Source organism: Stenella coeruleoalba, assembly GCF_951394435.1.
Source record: "Stenella coeruleoalba genome assembly, chromosome: 2".
NCBI classification, from domain to species: Eukaryota; Metazoa; Chordata; class Mammalia; order Artiodactyla; family Delphinidae; genus Stenella; species Stenella coeruleoalba.
The window spans coordinates 109,231,590-109,245,262 of NC_137147.1; the positions used below are offsets into that span (position 1 = coordinate 109,231,590).

A 13,673-nucleotide genomic window follows, 5' to 3' on the forward strand; every position below is an offset into this window, starting at 1 on the left:
CGGCCCGTGGGCCTGCTCAGGCCCCGATCTGTCTCTGAAGCAGATTCAGCGAACAAGTTAATGCAGGAATACACTAACATGGTATTCCCTGACCTTACAGGGTTCACAGCCTGCAGAGGTGGAGAGGAGCCAAAGGAGAGGGAAATTGGGAGAAAGAGATGACAGAAGGAGAACTTATGGGACTGAGAAAAAAAATTTTTTTCAAGGAAGTATCCATGGTTAGAAGATAAACAATAAGGTGTCAAACCTAGATATGTGGTTACAAAAACCATGAAAGCCTAGGATGGGGGAGAAATGGGGCACATGACTGGTGGTTCTCTGTTCTGGTCCCATGGTGCCTCTCCCAGGGGCACAGAGATACAGCTGCAGGCATCTCAGGGACCCTGGCCTATTTCTGGGTCCCAGCACCCCTTTCGGATGGTGCATGCAGGCATCAACTCTGGCCCCTGTGAGACCCATGCTCACGTGAGTGCCCTCTCACACCCTCCCCAACCACCCTCCACCTTCCCCTCACCCCATGCAGCCTGGTTAGTGCAAAAGCAGTCACCCAGAGGCCCCTCAATGCCCACACCCAAGAAAAAAAGCAGTCAGAGAAATGTAATGCAATGGTGCGTTTACCTTCCAGAGCTGGGGTGAGACAACCAGTTGCTTGATAAGCTAAGCAAAAACAGCAAATGGAATCATTAGGCCAAAAAAGCAAGGAGAGGAGGAGGAGAAATCAACAACAGTCGGCAAAGTATTAATCGGCCACCATCTGGGGCCCAGGGGCTTTTCTATTAAAAGGGACCAGCTGTCTTAGTTGGCCAGCTCCAGTTAGCAAGTGGCCTCACCACCCGACACAATGTATCTGAAACCAAGAGCTCGTTAAATGCAACAGAGTCCGGGGAAATGGTTAGGCAGGAAGGAGGCTCCCAGGGGCTGAGCTTTGAGAAAGGTGTGTCCCAGGTCCTTGAATCACTTGTAGCTTCCTGGCATGGTTCCCCACTCCACAGCACGCCAGCTTGGGGGCAGCTCCTGCTTCAACCCTCGGCCTTTATGGGGAGAAGAGCCCCCGTTCCTGGAAATCCCCTCACAGGCTGGGAAGGAGACAGGTGGCTTGGAGAACACCCATTAACATGTTAAAGTACGGTTAAACAGACCACGCAAGGCAAACCAGCTGGGAGTGTGAAGAACAGGAGAAGAACAAAGCAGTTAATTCAACAGGAGCCAGGAGGCACCCAGTTCGGTCAGACCAGCCCAAGGCCCTTTACACTTAGAGGCCCTGATCATCCCTCCTGCCCCGGGGGCAGCTGAAAGCGGACACCAGCTAGGGGCTGTGTAGGCCACTGGGGGGTGAGGACTCACACAGAGCTGCCCCTTAGTGGAGATCCAGCCCACTTGACATGAGTCACTTTTGCCTCTGCCTCCGGTTTTCCTAACACAAATATCTCCAGTGGAGTCTAGGGCCACGATCTCCCACTGCTCTCTGGGAGATCTCAGGGGCCACCCAACCACACTCACTCCCTTCAGTCTGTCCCCACCATGAGAATACCTCTCCCTTCGTTATCAGCAGTCCAGTCTGCTCGATGGAACTCTGTCTGCATCTCTGACCACTGACAGCCTGTATCTTTATAAACAAAAAAAACCAAACTCATCCTCTACCCCAAAACATGGCTTCCACTCCAGGGCTCCTGGGTTTGTGGATACTACCAGCACTCTCCTGAAGCTGTAAATCCGCCATCTTGGACTCCTCCTTCTCCCTCCCAAGTCCAGTTAGTCCATAATTCTAGGCCCTTCTTTCTCCTTTTCTATTCCTGCTGCTGTGTTCTGATCTAGACCCTCGTGCCTCCATATTGGATGAGCACACAATCCCCTTCTCCTTCACCCCTCATCACACCACCTCTCTGGAAAAAAAAAAAGCTACAATCCCCCCACTGTGTATTATATTGAGTCTCAACTCCTTGACTGGGCACTTAAGGCCCTCCCTCACCTACTCGCACCCCATCACACACGGTTCTCTACTTCGCAATACTCAGGTTCCACTGTAACCAGACCTGTCGCCTAACTGGCATGGACAGGTCCATTCCTGGCCTCTGAGACTTCACTTTTGTCCTCTCTGCTCAGAAAGCCCTCCCTCTTTCCTTCTGCTCATCTAAATCCTGCCTACCCAGCCTTCAACCTAGCTCTTGTAGCTTCTGTAGCTCTTGGCACAGTGCTAGGCATACAGTGGGTCTTCAACCTCTGTTTTATGGAAGAAAGAGGGAGAAAGAGGGAGGAGGAGGGAGGGAGAGAAGGGAAGTATTTCTTTCAGTCTGGAAGGGTCCTGCCCCCCAGAGGGAGCTGCTGCTCCAGAATGCAGCTGCCTTTGCTCACAGCTTCAAAAACCCTCTGGAGGCCAAGAGGGCACACCTCCCGTGGTTTCAAGGCACTAGCCAACTCCATCCTTTCCTGACCATGAACTTCCTTTGCCTTTCTCCTCAGAGTGGAGAGATTTCTCCCTTGTTGGGTCTGGATTTCTTCCCTAGGAGGGAGAGGGAGAGAATCAGCTCTCTAATTCAGACAGAAAACGATAGGTTCCACCTGCAAGTGGGCAAGGGTCTGAACTGTGATAGTGACCCCTCCCTGGCTCTCTCTAGGGCTGGTTGTGACGCTCTGCTCCCTGGCTCCATCATCCTGCTTTCTCTAGGCCTCACCCTTACATAATTAGCCATGTCAGGAGGAGTCCTGGGCTGTGGAGGCACCTTGTCTTCAGAAGGTGCCTGTGCGCTGCTGACTGGGCCAGAGGTAGGTTCAGGGCTCTCACCCAAATGGGGAGGAAGGGAACTCCCCATTTACTGACTGTGAGTGGGTCAGAATTAGAGCCATCAAATGTTGGGGTAGAAAGGCTAAAAGAGTTCTTAATGATACCTTCATTTTATAGAATGGACATTCAGGGCCCAGGAAGGAAAGGTCTCTTCATAAAGGAGAAAAGTAGGCCTGGGGGGAGAGGGGGCGGCAGCGTGGGGGACCAGGACTGGCCCTGGAAGCTGGGGCCTCCCATTCTTCCTGGCTTTCATATATTCTGGGACATAAAAGGCCCTCAGAAAGTCCTGGCCTGTTGCCTCAGTTTCCCTGAAAGCCCTAGACAACCTGCCTGACCCAAGCAGAACAGAAGAGGTGTCACAAAGCTATAGCAAATATCATGGGCTCTGCTGCTCCTCCGAGCCCACTTGGACCAGAGTGTCCAAGAAATGAGTGGTCAGAGATTTCTGGAACTTCTAAGTGTCCCTTGGAAGCAAGTTAGTGATAACTGCAACCACCCGACTGTGGTTCCTTAACCTACTCTAGCTTACCCATGCCCCACCTTCCTATAGGGGTGAGGTCCTAGAGGCTGGATGCCCTAGGAGGGAGGGCCTACAGTTTGGGGGGATTACTTGCATGTTGAACCTCTGACCCCAGGGGTACTGGAAATATCCTTGAGCTGACTACGGACTGGAAATCCCTCCAGGGTTGGAGGAAGGAAAGGTATGCACGGGAAGACAGGTTCTAGACCTGGGCCAAGGCTTCTGGTGGCCTGGCTCACAGCCCAGCTGTCCATCGGCTCCCAGGGGCAGCCTACCCTCCCAAGGTCCCATGAGAATGATGACTCACAAGCTCTGTGATAGCTGTGTATCAAGGTAGACCCAAAAACACTGAAGTCAAGAGTGAGTGGGACGGAACCTGCCTCTTGGTCAGAATTCTTGGATAGTCAGGGCTCATCTAGGCTGGAGCCAGGGCTAACTGGCAAAGTCCTCAAGGGACCCTCTTTCTCCTCCATCTCTTGGGCCCTCTTCCCACACCCACAGGCAGTCAGGTTGCTCTGAGAGACAGAAGACTATATGGTTGCCTGCTCTAACACAGGAATCAGGCCTTGATAGACAGCTGTGAACTGCCTCCGCCCCAAGTACCCAACACAGCCCCATTCACTTTCACAGTCTCCCCTCTTTGGCCAGAGGTTTTTCCAGAGGTAAGAGAAACCTAGCCTTCTTTGTCTCTCAGGACCGGGGACGGGGCGGGGGTCTGTGGCCAGGTGGCAGAGGCAAAACCACAGCCCACAGTCCTGGGCTAGAAAACCCTCTCTCCCACTGCCCCAGCCCTGCCCCTCCAAACACTTGATGAAAAGAGTCTCCATTTAAGAACATTCTCACTTAGGTCCAAAGGGACTGAAGCCAGACATTTCTAATCCACTTGCAGTTCTCAGGCTGACACGCTGCTTTGCACTCATCACATGTGCAATTGTATCTACCATACAACTTCTCAGGCGGCAGCTGGAGAGTGGACATGTGTCCACTCTCCAGCCTTTTTCCTAACAGCCCAGATCCCCTGCCCTCCCAGTTCTGCCTGGTTTTCAAGCCACCCCAATGCTGTCTCTGAGAAGGGCCCTGCATCCCGCTTCTCCTTGTTCCACTGGTATTGACAAAGGCCAGACACAGGAGGCAAAGCCCAGACAAATCACTGTGACAAGTATGAGACAAGTGTGAGGCTCCTGGAAGGCAGTCAGCTTCACCATGGACTGGAGTAAATATACAAATGTCATTCCAGTTTTTCCATAGAGCCAGTGGCTAGGAGGAAGGGGCATTCTTTCTGGCAGCCAGGGACCTTGTCGAGTCTGACTCAATCACTAACACCAGCCCTCAGCCCTGTCCCAGACATGTGACACCATTTGACGAGTTTTATGCAGAAACCGGTTCCGGTTACATTTGAACTTTTCCAACTCCAAGGTCAACAGAACTCAGCCAATCCACGAGGAAGTGCCTGGGACTTTTCCTGAATGTCCTTGATGCCTGTTTTTGTGCTGTTTTAAGAACGGAGGACAAGAAGTCTCCAGACAGCTTCTCAGAGGACTGGCTGTTTTCTGTGTGACCTACGGTAAGACAAGTTCTGGGGCTGTGACACAACCACTAACCCAATAGCCAACCATCACAATTCCCTTTGGAATAGACTCCAGAGTTGGAGGGAAACGAAGCTGTCCAGAGGGGACAGGAAGTGTCCGTCTCCATGGTAATGAACGTGTTCCTGTGTGTCTGGGTGCCTTTGAGTGCCAAAATGCCCCTCTATTGTCTGCAAGTCTTTACACGGGTGGGTAGCCTAGCTCCCAAAACAAAGCATCCACACCTCTTTAATTCTTGGAAGAGAAGTAAAGGGCTCATCATTTCGGCCCCTTCCCTTGGCATCCCAGTCCCCCAGACTGGGCAGGGAAACTGGCTTCCTCAGAGCCACAAGCTCTGAATCTTCAGGCCGGGCCGACCAGCACCTCGAGCAATCCCTTCACCTCACCAGCTCCCACTGAGATCCCGGGGAAGACCAAAGTCCTGGGCCCAGGGGAAGACCCTTCTCTAAAGAGTTTATTTTTTCCGCTGAATCCGGAGCGAAGCAGCCCCCTTCAGGGCAGTGCCCCTAGCGCCCCCCACGTCTCCCTCTCCCCTGCCCACCCCCGAGAATGTTCTCCCCCTCCCTTCCAGCCGGCAAGAATGTCAGCCTCTCTGGCTTTCCTTATCGCGAGCTGTGGAATCCGAGGCCCGGGAGTAGCTGAGCGAGGGGCAAGAGTGAGGTAGGGGAGATAAAGAGAGCGTTCAGGCCCCTGTGAAATCACCCCAAAGTAGGGCCTTCCTCGTCCCCAGAGCCTCGCATTGCCGGAGGCTAGAGGCCCACGGGCCATGAGAGGTCAGGGGACCCGTGAGGGGCCGTGAGGGCCGGTCCGGCCTGACCATGTCCCCAGGCCTCGGGCGGGCGCTCCAAGGGCCCATCCGAAGGCCTCCGCCCTCCCCACACGCCGCCCCGGCCCGGCCAGGCCCCCAGGGCGCGACTCACCTCGTCTCGGGCCGCACGCTGAGCAGGTAGCTGCGGCTGGCGGGGCTGGGGATCCACATGGGCCCGTCGTCCTCGCCGTCGCCCCCCGCCCCGGACCGTCCGCCCGAGCCCCAGCCGCGGCCGGGGGCCCTCCGTGACCCCATGCTGCTGCCGGCCCGCGCCCGCCGCCGGCCCCTGCCCTTTCTCCAGGCCCCCGCCCGCCAGGACCGCGCCGCCGGCCGCCGCTCCCGCCCGCGGCAGACGCGCGCCCCTATTTATAGCCGCGGGCCAGGCCGTCGTCACCTGCTGCTGTCCCTCCCCCGGCCCGGCCAGCGCGGCCTCCGAGGCGCCGGGGGGCGCCGGGCCGCAGGGGCCTCGCCAGCCCCGCCAGGCCGTGCGCGAGGGTCCGTCGATTCCTTCCCTCAGCCCACCGCCCGACGTGTGTGGAGCGCCCCCTCCGCACCAGCAGCCGCCCTGGCGTCGGGGCCAGCCGCCCGGGGAGGCCTCCCGGAGCTAGAGGGGAAAGGGGGGTGCGGTTCTTGAAAGGAGACCAAGCATATGCCCTTCACCAGGTCCCTAGGACCCAGGCTTCCTGCCAACTTTCCTTTCCTGCTCGCGCCCCCGTTTCGCAGGTGTGGAAGCTCGGGCTCTTCAGCCTTTGCCAAGGGGAAGGTGCAGAAGTACCCAAGGAGCTGTGTGGGGTGTGCGACCCAAAGCCCTGGAAGGCCAAAGAAGCGGGGGGCGGGGGGCGCGAGGGGGCGGAAAAGCTGCTCGGAACCTGGGGTGCTGGATCCAGTGGGAGACCAGGGAGCCAGGGACCCGCCCCTCTTGCTGGTAGCAGCCCTGACTGACCCTGGCCTTGCCAGTGGCTGTTGATGCAGCACTTAGACAAACCCAAACCCACATACCTGCATAAGTGACCTCAGTTCCGGAGGAGGAGGCCAGTACTCCTCAGAATGTTCCTCTCCATTATCTAGTAGATTAGGGGTTCAGTAAACACCTCTAGAATAATTGAACCTCCTTCTCCACCCTGTTCAGTCTCGATTTCCCAGCACCCGAGGGGGAAATGGGCTGAGTCCTAATGCCCAGAAAAACAATCATTCAACAATTTCTGAGAGCAAAATTCTAATCACTGTGTAAACCTGGTTGTAAATATTGGGAATGACCACAGTCTGTTTACCCATTCTTTCGTTTCCTACATCCTTGAGAGCATCCAGAAAGTACCTGGAGCTGGATGGTTATAATTATTAGAAAGTTGGAGGGCTTCCCTGGTGGCGCAGTGGTTGAGAATCTGCCTGCCAATGCAGGGGACACGGGTTCGAGCCCTGGTCTGGGAAGATCCCACATGCCGCAGAGCAATTAAGCCCATGCGCCACAACTACAGAGCCTGCGCCCTAGAGCCTATGAGCCACAAATACTGATCCCGAGTGCCACAACTACTGAAGCTCACACACCTAGAGCCCGTGCTCCACAACAAGAGAAGCCACCGCAATGAGAAGCCTGTGTACTACAACAAAGAGTAGCCCCTGCTCGCTGCAGCTAGAAAGCCCGCACGCAGCAACAAAGACCCAATGCAGCCAGAAAGAAAGAAAGAAAGTTGGAGCAAAGGAGTACAACCCCTCTGTTCTAGAAGCTACATTCACATCCCCACTCCTTTTGGAAATGGCTCTTCCTTCACTTTCACTGTGTGGTTCCAATGGCAACTGCCTTGATCCTACATGTTCCCTTCCCCCCACTCCCCACACCCTCCCTTCTGACTCAAGCCAGTCTATTCATGGTACCCATCTCCCTGACTACAGAAGCAGGCATCAGACCCAAGCTGTGTCAATCAAGGTTCTTCACCAATATGTTTTCACCTGGAATTGGGAACGAAAACCTGTCCCTCTGTGGTGGAAAGCTGTGAGCTGCAAGGTCCCAGCTTTTAGCAGCCATGTTTCTTGCTATGTGGAGGAGGCCAGTCTGCAGTGAGGAAGAAGGAAGCTGACACAGAGAGAAGCAAAGGCAAGGGGTACAGCGTCCTGATGGCTTTCAGGTGCCTTGTTGCAAGTGTTCCTGTGATCCACCTTTGTCCATGGCCTTCCTGCAGTTTGGCAGTTCAACCATTTCCTGGAATCCATACCCCTAAAGTTCTCCCTTTGCTCAAGCTGATTCAAGTTAGGCTTCTATTAGTGGAATCTAAGAGTCCTAACCAATACTAAAGCCTCGTCTTCTAATGAGCCCGAATTTGCCAAATTTGACCACATGACCCCATTCATCCTTGTTCTTGGCTCTCTGGAGGTGGGCATATTAAAATCTCTTCTGTTGTCTACAGGACAGTCCTGCACATATCTGAAAGCCTGCTTGGAGTTTTGGTTCATTTGTTTACGTGATTACCCATGTATCGGGCTAGAGCACATGTGCTAGAGGCAAGGGTCACAGGATCTGTGCCTTCAAGAATCTTATGGTCTCATAGGGGAGACAGGAGTATAAGCAAAATACAATGCAAGGTGAAATGTACAATTATAAAGCCATGCATAGGGGAGCATAAAGTATAGAAGAAAGAGTGGTTAGTTCTGTCTGGGGATTTGGTTAGGACAGTTTACAAGGAAGAAACTAAAGCTGAAGAAGGGTTTTGATAATTGCGTAGGCAATTATCACAAATAGACTCACAAATAGACTCTTGTGGGTGGGGGCAGGTGGACAGAATTTTCCAGATGAGGGACTAGTATGCACAAAGATATGGAGGTGTGAAGCAGCTTGGCATTCATGTCACTCAAGTGTAAAGGATTTGAGCAAACAGAGAGAGAAGTGGATTAGGCAGAGGCCAGATCCTGAAGGCCTTGCCTAGTACAACGAAGAACCTAGAATTCCCTTTCAGGCCATTTCTCACGACAGTGGATATGGTGCTGCTAGTTACGCCAATGACTCTCCAATTTATCAATTTCCTTTTGAAAATGTTACACACATACCCCCACAGAGGTTAAACCAGAGCAGCCCACGATTGAATTAGCACCTCTCTGGGTCTGGGCTCCACACAATTAGCAACAACTTTTCTTTTTCTCCTTTGGCTGCCTTGGGTCTTCCTTGCTTCCTGCGGGCTTTCTCTAGTTGCGGCGAGCGGGGGCTACTCTTCGTTGCAGTGCACCGCCTTCTCATTACGGTGGCTTCTCTTGTTGTGGAGCACAGGCTCTAGGTGTGCGAGCTTCAGTAGTTGTGGCACGTGGGCTCAGTAGTTGCGGCTTGCAGGCTCAGTAGTTGCAGCTCACGGGCTCTAGGGCTCAGGCTCAGTAGTTGTGGTGCACAGGCTTAGTTGCTCCGCAGCATGTGGGATCTTCCCGGACCAGGGATCTATCCCGTGTCCCCTGCATTGGCAGGTGGATTCTAATCCACTGCACCACCAGGGAAGTCCCAGCAACAACTTTTTTGGCAGCCAAATTATTTCACTGATCCCGAGCCTGTAAAGTTTCAACATGAACCACTGTTCCTCTAAGTCTTTCCCACTCCTGCTTATAGTCTTTTTTTTATCATAAGTGCAAACTTTCACCTTTTTTTAAAGTTAAATCTCATGTTCTTCATCACACATTCCCTTTCCTTCTTATCTGACTCTTTTTGAATTCTGCTCCTGTCATCCATTGTGTAATCTGTCCTTCCCAGCTTCTTGCTATATGCCAATTTAACAAGCAGACTTTCATGATGATACGGGCACAGCTGAGTAAGGAGTGTCAAGGCATTCAAGGATGGAGAGATGGAAAAGGCACAGTCTCTTTCCTGGATTTACTGCCTAGCAGGAGAGAGAGGATATGTAAAGTGTTGTTTTAACAAGCACTAGGCTAGAAATCCAGAGACTCAGGTTGTAATCCTGCTCTTCCACTGAGTGGCTGTGTGACCTTGGGCAAGTGGCTCACCATCCCTGAGCTTTATCTTTCTCCTTTGTTAACAGGAGTGAGGTCATGATCCTTTATGATCCTGAAGGTCATAGCTGTTGATTCAGCAAGTATTTATTAAGTCTCACTGCTGACTACTACACGCCAGGCATTATGGCAGTACTGAGGGTGCAGAAATGAATGTTACAGTCTCTACCCTTGAGAACCTCTCAAGCCTGAAAGAAAGACAGAAAATAAAAACAGAATCGCCATCAATCCTCTAATAGAGGTTTGCACATGAGAGCACAGAGGAGCGCGTGCTGTGGTTCTGTGTTTGGAAATAACCATAATACAAGGCAGGCAGTGTTTGCTATTAAATAGGAGTACTGATGAAGCGTTGTAGGAACTTGCTACTGGTGCCAGGATCCCCTCTCCCGATTGTTTTGAACTTCCTGGGGCCCCAGAGTAAACTGGGTGCCCGTGGTAAGAAAATCTTGGGCTACTGTTAATTAACATCCTTAGCTCAGTGTAACAAGGGAAGCTACTCTCAGACTACGACAGGGTCTCCCGGGACATTCCGACTCAACTACATTAGCTCCTCTCAACAAGGTCTGGATGAGTTTGAACATGACTTTTATTTTGAATTAGTCCCATCCCTGCCCTTCCTACTCAGCTCTCTCTCTTCTAACAAAATTCCAAGGGAACAATCCACCTTCCTTTGAAGCACTGGCCAAGGGCATACGTTACCTCATATTTATTAGCTATCAGGACACCATTCCACATTTCTCATCATCTTCTACCTGAACTTATTGAATTCAGGCCACCTCACACTGAGTGCCACCATGCTGCAGGCTCTGGTCCCCTGCCTCTCTAATAACTCAGCCAACAACCTGGCAGCAGGTCCATGGACTTCATCCTCTCAGAGGCCTTCACCCCCCCTCCCTTTAGCAACCCAATCAAATGTTCACCACTTGAACCTCGTCAGAGGAATTTCTCCACCTCTCAAATGCCATCCTGTTATCCTTCCATGTACCAAGCCTGCCTTCGGCTTTAGGGCAACTCCAGTCTCCAACTCCCCCATAACTTCTCCGCTCATGAGTTCCCTCCTGACTTCTTTATGATGCCCATCCCATCCCCATCTACACACAGACACAGTGCAGAGTGGACAGTAACTTCAACTACAACTATACTTTCCTCAGGGATCTCATTTCACTTGCCCCTTGACCTTCTACTAAGTTTGCCTTGCTGGTTCTTAACCTGGAGTCTGGCTGTGGGCTTCTTGCTCTGAGGCTGGCCAACATTTCTGGTTTCCAACCAGAGTCCGAGCTCAGGCAGCTTGGCAATCCTTTGACGTTTCCCCAGTCTGACCTTTTCCTTTCCCTATAGCAACTGTTCCAAACAAGATTCCAACCTCCCCTCGCCTTCCTCGCTTGCAGTGGTCAACTATTCCTTCAAAATAGAGGGACAAGTGAGACCATTGGTGAGAACTTCCACTTTGAAGGAGGACAGGTCAGCTGTATCATTCCTGAGTTGCACTAACCTCTGCTTCAAAATGTATACTGTTCCTTCCAAGGCGCTCCAACTTCTGCTCTATCAGCTCTTCCGGTCCTCCCCTGCCCAGCCTCCTTCCTCACAACCTGTGAGGATGATCACGTTTGTTTTCCCTGAAATATTTACCTTATCTTTCACTTCCCTTTACTACCTTTACTTCTCAAAAGAGATCAAAGGAAACCAGTCACGTTTTCAAGCAGTAATGGGTTACCAGAATTGGGTGATAAAGTGCAAACTTTGGCCTCCTGAACAAAGCAGAAGCGTCCCCACGACCAGAGCTGAAACAGACGTCAGAGCCAGGCCTGCCCAACAAGAGTGGCCAGATGCCAGTGCCTGAGTGTCACCATGGAGCTCCTAGGGGTCAGAAGAGGTCCCTGGGGTAGGAAGAAGTCTGAGTGGAAGCACATGTGGCCCCAGCTGTGAGGAGGGGAGGAAATGGGGGCAGGGACCACTCAGGGTTGGCAGGAAGAGAACTTGGCCTCTACCTCTAGCCTTGTCCTGCCACTGTGAAGCCTCAGCACTCTCTAGGACACTTCTGTTGGGGGTCCCCCCAGCCTGTGTATGGACATCTCCAGGGATTAGAAATATGCTACTCCTCCAGGTGGCCCATTTCACTTTTAGGAGGATCTTCCTTTTATGGAGTCTAATTCTGTTCTGCCTTCTGAGGCCACACAGAGGAAATCTAGACTCCTTTTTGATATAATAGCCCTGCAAAGGTATAAAAAAAGTGATCATGAAACATCTCTTTTCTTGATGAAACCTCAAGTTCCTTCAAGAGCGCCTTGAGTGAAATGGCACTGAGGGTCCCGCACCAAGCTGGATGGTCCCCTCTGAACATGTCCACTTTGCCAATGTCCACCTTAAGCTACTGTGCCATGAATGTCACACTTCACAGGTGAGCTCTTCAAGGGAAAGTACAACTATCATCAACCTCACTCTGGTCAGTAGACTTTCAAGATCTTATTTTGCTTTTCTGGCACCTGTGTGGACTCAGGCTGAAGTACCCTTTTCCACAAGCTTTGGCACAGGAATTGAGGTCAGAGGTCAGTGACACCTTCCTTATGAAGCATCATCAGCTTCCACACCAGTTATCAAAGCTCCCCAGACCTATGGCCCATCTCAGTGCAAGTCATTAGTAGCATAGTAAGTTAATCAAACACAGGTCCATCCCCCCACTTTGCTCTATTTTTCCTTCTCTTGATTCCACTCGTTTTAAAGGTCTCAGCCCTGAGCTCAACAAAGCCCTAGATTTCTGCTGGCCCTGCCCTCCTGTAGGAAACTTCTGCCCTTCTGCTGCAAGCTGCCCTTCCTGCCAGCCAATCTGCAGTGCTCTAGACTGCTTGTCTGACCTCCCTCCAAGAGCTCCCACAGCTCCCAGCTCAAGGCAGCTGAGTCCCTAATGCTGGAGGGTGGAGACTCTAGGTCCTGCTGCTCTGGGATGAGCTGGCCACTCTGGCACTCCAGGGATTGGAGATGTGGCCACAGCCATGCTGGGGTAAGTGGACACCAATTAAAGGATTACTGGCAACAAGAAGCCACTCTTGATTCTGGTTTGATTGGACAGGGAATTTGGGACTCAAGTGTAGAGCTGCCCCAGCCAGGTGCCCTCCCCAGTCCACCTATTCTGATTCAACATCCGATTAGAGGGGCCAGGAATTTCTGCCTCAAATTGTAGGTCCCTTCCAGAATAAAGTTACCATTACATGAGAGGGTGACTCTGTGGTCAGGGGGCAGCAGTTAGGTGGTCAGGCCCAGGACACAAACTCCACATTCTTAGAAAGACACCATCCCAGCCCAGTCCTCTCCGGGTCTTCTTGCAGAGTGAACTGGTCCTTTTCCTTCCTTTTAAGTCTTTTTTTAAGGGTCCTTCTGTATCTCAGCCAGCCCTCCTTTTCCACAACAGCTATATCTTCTCATTCTTTAAAACATGCCAATACCTCCTGGCAATAGTTGCTGCAATTACTGCTCAACCCAAGGGATGCCATTGACAACAAACCAAGCCACTGCCTCCATTTTTGCTAGCACCTGCCACACTTCCTTCTAATCAGCTACTCCTACTTTCTAACCCCACCACCACCATCATCACCCATCCTAAAAGGCAAGTGTTATTTCCAGGTTCTAAACTCTCTGCCTGTTCTAACTCTCCTGCCTGCTCCTTCACAACTTTCTGTGCCTTTCCTTACCATCACCTCCCCACTCCCCTCACCTCATGTTCTCCTTTTCCCCATTTAAAAATCATATTCAAAACCCTCCTCAGATCCAGCCGAGGGTAGAAATGCGACACCTCCTTCTCAGGCGAAGAGCTTCTTAGAAAGCAGAACTCACCTTCCTCCTCAGATACCAAAAATATGCAACCTTGTCTATATGCACAATGGGTCTTAGGGCAAAATTACAAGCAACTTGGTCTAAGGACTAGAAAACCCCCGGAGGAAAATAGGAATTGTATACAGTGTGTCCTGGGCTATAACTGAAAAGGGAGGCCTGGAAACAGTG

At 52.0% G+C, this 13,673-nt stretch overlaps 1 protein-coding gene across 2 annotated transcripts in view; it reads right to left on the reverse strand.

The window, feature by feature from the left end:
- The window catches only part of ALPK3 (alpha kinase 3), a 49,240-nt gene extending 42,884 nt beyond the window's left edge, over positions 1–6,356 (reverse strand). Inside the window, exons 1-2 of one of the 2 annotated variants that reach the window (XM_079907220.1) lie at positions 5,809–6,356; positions 619–657 (exon numbers count right to left, since the gene is read on the reverse strand). In XM_079907220.1, coding sequence (XP_079763346.1) covers positions 619–657; positions 5,809–5,951 — 182 coding nt within the window. In that variant the 5' untranslated portion in view covers positions 5,952–6,356. The remainder of the gene's footprint in view (positions 1–618; positions 658–5,808) is intronic. The other variant, XM_079907221.1, reaches the window with a different exon arrangement.
- Positions 6,357–13,673: the final 7,317 nt, after the last annotated feature.